The sequence below is a fragment of the Tiliqua scincoides genome, chromosome 4 (assembly GCF_035046505.1).
Source record: "Tiliqua scincoides isolate rTilSci1 chromosome 4, rTilSci1.hap2, whole genome shotgun sequence".
In the NCBI taxonomy this organism is placed as follows: domain Eukaryota; kingdom Metazoa; phylum Chordata; class Lepidosauria; order Squamata; family Scincidae; genus Tiliqua; species Tiliqua scincoides.
Window position 1 is genome coordinate 66,885,762 of NC_089824.1, and position 9,213 is coordinate 66,894,974.

Sequence of the window (9,213 nt, forward strand, 5' to 3'; positions counted from 1 at the left end):
TTTAATATATTTTAATATATTTTAATTTTTTGTTGTCCCCCCCCTTTAAAAAAAAGAATCAAGGCAGCTATCAACAATTTTAATTACATACATCACATATGTTCATATTTAATCACAGAATTATTACAAAAAAGTAAAGAAAACCCACAACAATGCTTAAAAGCAACAATAAAAATATGAAAGGGAGATCTAAAATGTAGAATTAAATTCAGCATGCAACTTGTTGTGCCATTGTGTCCCGTCTATGGTCATCCCTCTGATACCTGTTTGGTCACTACCAGAACCAGAAACAAGGTGGATCAAGTAGTCTCCAGCATTGCAATTCTGGTGTAAAAATTTTTACCCTTGATCTGGGTATTTTCCACTTCCACAAAACTGCCGTTGTAGAAAGAGGTAGACAATTCACTGCTTGGTATTTTTCTGTTCTGATTAATAAGCTACATTTCATATATACCTGTTATCCGGGCATAAATATATTCAACAAACCAATCCTATCCTCTGGCCCACCTACCGCTGATGCAGGCACCCCAAAAAGATGCATGCTGCATTCAGCGGGGGGAGGGGGAAACAGATTTGGATGCTTGGGAGAGGTAAGTGAATGCATTTTCCCAAACCATCCTATAAGCCTCCTACTCACCAATGATTCCCCTCAAACCTGCACCAACTCTTTAGCTGGACAGGTCCGAGGAGAGCAGAGGTTAGTCTAAAAAATCTACTTCCCTATAATTTCAACTCACTGGAGCTGCGGAGGGTAATTTTTCCCCCTTCTTCGTCTGTATGCAAGCCCTTTAATACTTGAAGGCAGCTATTGTATCTCCCTTTAGACTTCACTTCTCCAGGTTGAACCTACCAAGCTCTTTTTATTCCTCATCAGAGTTTGTTTCCAGACCCTTCAACATCTTTGTGGCCTTCCTCTGGACCCATTCTAAGTATCAATGCTTTCTGACAAACCAACAAAGAAACATTGGTTGTACAGTATATTTCACCATACTATCAAAAGACGTCAAAATTGTTAGCCTATGTATCATTGTCAAAGACAGCTATCAAATACAGCAGAATAATGAAAAGCAGGACTAGTTAAGAAGAGGACTTAATTACCTTCTATAATGTAGACACACTCTCTGTCAGGAGGATACTTGTTTGGGTAATTGGGAGAAGTGAAGATGCCCCCTTCTGGGTACTTTGTCCACGTTCCACACTGCACTGTTTTTTGTCCTTCTGAAGTGGTTTGCTTTTCTGAAAAAAAAAAAAAAACACAAAAAATGGTTGTCACAGCTATGGCACACACATTAGCAATTCTTTCACTGTCTCCGGGTCAATTCATATGACCACATGGCTCATGAAACTTACTTAATTATTCAGCCTGCAGCAGTTCTTTATTAAAGGCAAATGGATTAGGTCTGCATTTCTCAACCAGTGGTACTCGTACCACTGGTGATACTTGAGATGGTATCCAGTGGTACATGCAGGACCCCAGACCTCCACTGCTTGGCAGCAAGACCAGCAATGGAAGGTGACAAGCAGCAATAGGAGGCTCAGCTCAGTGGGCTCCAGCTCTCCTGTCTGCCCAAGCCTCTTACTAGTGTTTGTCACATTGATCTGGCCTCCCAATCTGAAATATCTGATGATGACATCATCTCCTGGTGGTACTTCTAATAGGTTGACCATGCAAAGTGGTACTGCGGAGGACAAATGTTGAGAAACTCTGAATTAGGTGATTACTTTAAAATTCAGTGTACAAAAAAATGGTAAAGCCTCCCTTCTCCAGAACTGCATGATATATAACTAGCCCCCCAATTCTGTAGAGTCTTTATAACAGCGGATTTCGTGGTTGGCTGTTATAAACGCTGCTGCTACACCACTGCTCAGTGGGTCGGAGCTGCTGGCACAAGTAGCCAGCAGTACATCATGTCTGCCACCAGTAGACCCAGCCCACACCAGAGCAGGCAGCAGGGGTGGATCTGGAAAGTTCAGGAAGGTTTGGGTGGAGACAGGGGAGGGCAGGGGGCAATTTGGAGGGCAGGAAGATAAAGTATATCAGCAGCAGTTGAGCACATTGGATCCTATACCCCTCCCTTCCCGGCTCAGACCCACAGCCTTCCACACTTCAAACTTATGTCAGTAAAACATCTGGAGTGGGTCTGAGAGAACCATTGGCAATCAACCTCACCTTACTGGGAGGTAAGTAAAAGTGATTTTTACTTATCTGAGTGCCCCCCGCCACTGCATGCAGTGTGAGCTCTGTTGGCACAGCTGCATGGCAGAAGATGGTGGAGGATAGGAATGGGCCATAGGCTGGAGATGACATGAGGATTTTTCTCCCTCTCCCTGCTAAGTTCCTCCTCTTCCTTTTGTCTGGGGCCTCCCCTGCTCTGGGGACTACCTCAAATAATGCAAGATATGTGTTTGGAGTTGTACCTGAGATAACATTTTCTGAATGTTGCAGTGCATGTGTTGCCCTAACAGAGGGTATTACTCATCACCATACTTGTGCAGCTCTCCTCCATGTTGGCTAGAGAGCCTGCTTTCAGCAAACAGTGCACTGCCTTCATAATATGCAGCTTCACTCTCAAAATTTTGAGATACCTGGAACTGTTTGCTCTAGTGGCATATTTCTGTATTACTCTTGCAGTTTCTCTACACAGTGAGGTGGGCTGTTCAGGTACCCCGGAGTGGAACTGAACAGTAGAAGGTTCCACCTAGTGATGGGCAAACATGCCTTGGTTTTAGAATGAATTCACTGGATCAGACCAAAGGCCCATCTAGTCCAGCTTCCTGAATCTCACAGTAGCCCACCAAATGCTTCAGGGAGCACACAAGTCAACAAGACACAACCTGTGTACTGATGCCCTCTCTTGCATCTGGCAATCTGAAGTAGCTTACCTCTAAAACCAGGAGTTTGCACGTACCTACCTTAACTTGTAACCCGTGATGGAAGTTTTCCTCCAGAAATTTGTCCAATCCCCTCTTAAAGGCATCTAGGCCAGATGCCATCAGTACTTCCTGTGGCAAGGAGTTCCACAGACTAATTACACACTGGGTAAATAAATATTTTCTTTTGTCTGTCCTAACTCTACCAATTTTAGTGGATGTCCCCTGGTTCTGTTATGTGAGATGGAGAAGAGTATCTCTCTATCAACTCTATCCATCCCCTGAAATTCAATTTCTATCCTGAGCTGTAGAAGAACTCTCAGGGCGGTAAAGCTCACCTATCCATATTTCTAAGCCAGGAGTTATGAATTTCAGTAACACTGTTTCTTGCTAGAGGTTGAATTAATTTGTTTTCTGTATCTTCCAACTCTATGATTCAGTAATTAAATAAAAGTAGACACTGCAAACTGACTTTGGTTCAAAATTTATATGGCCATTGGCCAATGTAGGGTTAGAAGGGACATATTCTTATTTCTTCTCTTGACCAGTTCTTTCCTGAATTCTTGATGCAAACACCATTGTTCAGATATCTGACCTCCAGGAAGATTTTCCTGATACCCCAGGGTATCATTTCAGTAAGTTTTGGTTTCTTCTTTTAGGTTCCTCACAGCTCAATCCAAATTAAGTGTCCACTGGCAGAAGCGTCACTGTGGCCGGACACGCAATAAGGCTGCCAGTGCACATAGTTGGTGGCCACACGTGCAGACTAGTGGATAGGCCTCCCACCACCAGCAACAGCAAGCTGGTGGTATGTGCGGGCAGCGGGAGGAACAAGGCAGGGAAAGGAAGGAATGGGGGTATGTTTGGGCAGGGAAGGGGCAGGTGGGAGGCATTCACATGCGCCAATATCCTAACCTCGTTCCTCTGTTCCCTCTCCCTTACTCGCTTACACCAGCAAAATAGCTGGCACAGGTCTTAGGAGACCAATTGATACAGCAGAGTCTTACCCCAAGGTAAAGAAATGAAAGTTCCCTTACCTTGAGGAGACCTCTGGACTCTTCCACTACTTTGCAGTGGAATGGATGCAGTGAACTGGACTAGATGCAGCGCAGAGGGTTATGTCAGAATGCCAGATGCAAGGGTGGGCACCAGGATGCAGGTCTCTTGCTGTCTTGTGTGCTCCCTGGGGCATTTGGTGGGCCGCTGTGAGATACAGGAAGCTGGACTAGATGGGACTATGGCCTGATCCAGTGGGGCTGTTCTTATGTTCTTATTCTCCACTAGTGTGGCTGCATCAATTGCAGAGGGGGGGGGGGGTGTTAATTAGAACTGGGCTGTGAAAGCTCCATTTCTGAGAAGTGGACTTAAATTTTTTTTAATCACATTTCCTAGCCTGAAATTACAATTTTAACCAAATAAACGTTGTAACTGTCAAGGATGCAAACATTAACAGAACCTCACACAGTGGTTTAACATACTGTAAATATAAACACATTTTATGCCTTAAGGGATGTTCAAAGAATCCAGATAATGAGAATATTCCCATAAAAACATCAAAAAAACATACCTGCTCCTTTTTTTGTTGCCCCAGCCCAGTGTAGGATGATAACACTTGCTACAACTGAAAGAAAAAAAGTATTAATTGCTATGGTGGGTAAGCAACAGTAGTCAAAATGAGTCAAAGCATAAATAAATTTCTAGACTCTTAGTGCAGAGATTATTTTTTTGCTATGAAGAGCTTTTAGATAAAGTATTGTAAACCTGTCCCAAATTGACTGCGTTTCTATCAAGGTAACCACACTGCTGATGGGAACACATTCACTGCCCAATCCTATTAGCACACTGTGCCACCTGAATGAGCATTTCAGTGGCACAACAGGCTTTCCAGCTATCACAAAGTGCAACGCACCAGAAGTCATGGGCTAGATGCCCTGGGTGTGATGAGCAGGCACCTGCAGCCCACTCCTGCAGGTAAGAGCGCTTAGGGAGTGGGAGGGAGGCAGGGTGGGAGGAATGGGATGGTGAGGTGGGCAGGGAGGGAAGACTGGGCCCAAGAAGAGAGGGGGATTTGGCAGCAATAGAATCTGCTGAATCCTAACTCTCTTTCAGGCTCGATTCACATTCACAGGTCCATATGGACTTGTGCTAGCAGTATCACTGCCACTGATCCAAGCAGATCCACCAGGGGCTTACCCTAGGGCAGGGGTGCCCAAACCCTGGCCCTGGGGCCACATGCAGCCCTCGAGGCCTCTCAATGCGGCCCTCAGGAAGCCCCTAGTTTCCAATGAGCCTCTGGCCCTCTGGAGATTTGTTGGAGCCCACACTGGCCCAATGCAACTGCTCTCAGCGTGAGGGCAACTATTTGACCTCTCACGTGAGCTGTGGGATGAGGGCTTCCTCCACTGCTTGCTGTTTCAGATCTGTAATGCATTAGCGGCAGCAAAGGAAAGGCCAGCCTTGCATTGTGCAAGGCCTTTTATAGGCCTTGAGCTATTTCAAGACCTTCATTCATTCATAGAAGTTCATCTTTAATATATTCATTTATGTAAATTTTTGTAAATTTATTCAAATTTTAAATTTAAATAAACAACAACACAGTGTCAGAGGGATGATTTGGCGCTCCTGCCAAAAACTTTGGACACCCCTGCCCTAGGGCAAGGAAATAAATGTTCCCTTACCCTGAGGAGTCATTTGGAGGCTGAAACTCCCCCGTGGGATGCAGTGGAAGCCATGTTGGCACTGATACACAAGGAGTGAGTGAAGATTGGACTGTCAGTCTTCTTGGCTTGAATAGGTGCTACTTTCTAGAAACTTGTAGAGAGTTTGAGGCTATTAACTGCTACAGGAAGTTGTGTACATGCCAGAAAACCATTGCCTTTGCTGTTACTGAAATGTGACATTCAACTTGCCATTAGGACATTTTAATAATGAACTGTGGACCAATTTACCTTCTACGATCCAGTTAAGCCAAAATGACCATCCTGTCATCTGAACTGTTCAAATTCTCATGCCTGTGTATGTGGACAAGCTCCCCTACGCTGAATTTCTCCATGACACCTTCTAATAGAGCAGGGGTGCTCACACTTTTTTGGCTCGAGAGCTACTTTGAAACCCAGCAAGGCCCGGAGATCTACCAGAGTTTTTTTACAATGTTCGCGTCATCATAACATATAATATTTATGTGTACAATGTATGTTGGTGTACCTTGCATAACCGCATGAGCCAATATTGCACAACACAACATAATTAACTATAAACATTTTTTGTAATTACTTGAGTTTACTTTGATGACTTGCACTGAAGTGAATCAGCCAAGGATGCATAGTCGGACAGTAGCTGCTGACAGCCAGCCTCAAGCACACCTCCAAATGTTCATCAGTCATGGTGGAAGGGTACTTGGACTTAATGATCTTCATGTAGGAAAAAGCTGACTCACATAAATAAGTGGAGCCCTTCCTGCCTCAGGTGCTCTTATATCCCTGAGGGCCCTATTGCCTTCCAGTGGCTGCAGCTGTGCAGCACACTCTGCTGGATGCCCAGGACTTACCCTTAAAGGGGCCACTGCTGACACCACATCTACCTCCTCACCAGATCTTCCTCGATTCCAATACAAGTGGGGGGGGGAAGCAGATCTCTATACATACCAGTGCAAAAACAGGGGAAAGGTGTGGGGGAAGGAAGATCTCTGTATAGACATCACAGCAAGACCAGTGCAAAACCCCTTGCACACAGAACCAACAGATGGAAGTTGAGGGGGGGGGCAGATCTCCATACATACCAGTGCAAAAACAGGGGAAAGGTAAGTCAGCCCCAGTAGAGTCAACGGGGCTCACTCCCAGGGATGTGTGGACGTGAGAGAAGCCTGCCAGCGGCTCCTCTCCCAGGGAGGAGCCTGCCAGGTGCTCACTCCCTGGACTCCCTGGACTCACTCCCTAGGCTCACTTCCTAGGCTCCCTGGGCTCGCTCCCTGGGCTCACAAGCCTGCCAGGGGCTCACTCCTAGGGATGTGTGGGCGGGAGAAAAGCCTGTGATCGACTCATTTTGCCTGGAGATCGACTGGTAGCTCGCGACTGACATATTGGGCACCCCTGCAATAGAGCATTTACAAATATTATGTCAGTACAGTCTATTTTGGTCCATTTTAGCTTGCAGGCAGCTTCAAAAGTTATGTTGTCCTGCCTGTGGCACCTCAACACTACTGTTGACACTGCCTTCATAACTTAGTGCATATATTAACAATCAAGTCTGAGATTATTTGTGGGCTCTGCCAGAAAGGTAGTAATTAAATAGTACCAACTATTCCTACCTAATAATAATTCCAGTTCCAGCACAACAATGTTCTATTACCCTGAAAAGCTGAACTATAAAACACAGTCTACGCTGGCTGTTGAGCAACAAAGTCTGGTTTAGCTTCAATTTTAGAACTATCTATCTTCAGTTGATGACAATAACTATACTATAATTTTGATGCACTGCTACGATATGGTCTCAGTCTGGCTGATGGATGCCTGTGGTAACCCTGGGCTGAGTTGTGTAGATGCATCTGTGTTAAACACATTCATCAATTTCAATAAAAAACATGTGAACATGGCAATGCACACCCTCATCAGCTGTGTGCACAGTTACCCTTGTTGCACTCTAGTGTAAAGCAGGGGACTCCAAACCCCGGCCTGGGGACCAGATGCAGCCCACAGTGAGCCTCTATCTGGCCTGCAGCCAGCCTCTGATCCCTTGAGAGCCTCTGGCCCAGTTGGCCAAACACAACCAGAGTTGTGCTTGTGAGGTGGGGGAATGGGGCCCCGTTTAAGTGTGTGCTTTGGGCTGTGTTGGTGTTTGGAGAAATCCTGGACATTTGAGCCCATTCATTTATTCATTCATCTAAGTTCCATCTCTAATGTATTTATTTAAATTTTATATTTAATTTTTTTCCCCGGCCCTCAACACTGTGCCAGATGTTTGATGGGGCCTTTTGGCTAAAAAGTTTGGAGACCCCTGGTGTAAAGGCTTAAAAATGGGATGTTGTGAAGAATGACCTTCTTTCTCTTTGCTCTAACTCTAAGAAATTCCACTGGGCACCTGCACAGAGTGCTTTTTTTTTTTTTTCCAAAAAGTGTACATTTTCCTGCCTTTGTATAAATGGGCTGGAAATATTTAAGAAAAAGCTACAGACTCCCAATATCAATACACTGAAGATACCTATAATTGAATATGGTTTTCCTAAATAATATAGTCTGGTATGGTCTGTTTGACTATCCTCCGAATCAAGATGTGATATGTTAAATAGTCAATCTGAAATAACCTTTTTTAGGAAATTGAAAATGGGGATTCTGTCTCTGTTAACAGAATTGGAATGGAGAGCCTCTGGGGTCCTATCATCTTTATCCCTCAGTGAATCCGTTGCTTATTAACTGAACACTGTAACTTTGCTGAACAGTTGTACTATGAAGTTAGACACATGGATAAGCCAAACTGTTCTGCACTCCAATACTCAAAGCACTCCTCCAGCAGAAATTCCATTTAGCATATTTGTGCTAGCAGAGCACTTTGAGCACTCAGCAAGGGAACACTGAATGGGAAATGGATAGGAAGTTAGAGCACAACAAACGTTTCTGAAAACTGTTTAGTTTTACATCAGTATAGTCATTGGTACTTAAGCATACTTTTACTGAATATAATTTGCATACAAAAACTGCAAATGATACTTGCAAATTTTGTTTTCTCCATAAATCTTGCATGATTGCCAATGCATTTCCTTCTCAAAGATGAATTATTGCAACACATGGGATTCAGTAAACTTTCAGGGCTGTTATGATTTGATGTAGTAATGTAGTTACCCATTTACTAATGTGGAAAGAAATAAGAAAACATTTTCTAGATCATACAGAGGTTTGATCTTTCTGAATGAGCAGCTGCAATTTGAGCACTTCAAAAATTGGTCATTCCTATAGGCATGTGTAGTGATTTTACACATGAAGTTATCTACAACCCCTATCACAATCAAGATGAAAAAAAGCCCTGTGAATCAGTTAATTGTTTTTCTTGTTTGCATTCAGGGAACAGAAGCTCAGTTATTTCTGTTTGTTCAAGGTCATCCAATGTGTGGTCTGAACCAATATTCTATCCACTGGGCCACTGTGAAGCTAGACGATTTGGGGATAAAATTAGAATAAACTATTGACTGACTATACCTACCTGACCCTTGTAGTAAGGGTCATTCTAGCATGAGTACATTCAACCTTGTAGTTACCAGGAAAAAAAAAAATTCTAAACATCCTTCAGATTCTAGAAACAAGCTTGGGCATTTAGGGCCCTTAAACTACTTAGGTGAAACATTTAAAAAGA

The 9,213-nt window shown here is 43.8% G+C and overlaps 1 protein-coding gene across 1 annotated transcript in view; it reads right to left on the reverse strand.

The window, feature by feature from the left end:
* Positions 1-5,859, reverse strand: part of NETO1 (neuropilin and tolloid like 1) — a 115,112-nt gene extending 109,253 nt beyond the window's left edge. Inside the window, exons 1-3 of the mRNA XM_066624442.1 lie at positions 5,805-5,859; positions 4,439-4,492; positions 1,099-1,236 (exon numbers count right to left, since the gene is read on the reverse strand). Coding sequence (XP_066480539.1) covers positions 1,099-1,236; positions 4,439-4,492; positions 5,805-5,859 — 247 coding nt within the window. The remainder of the gene's footprint in view (positions 1-1,098; positions 1,237-4,438; positions 4,493-5,804) is intronic.
* Between the last annotated feature and the right edge of the window lie 3,354 nt (positions 5,860-9,213).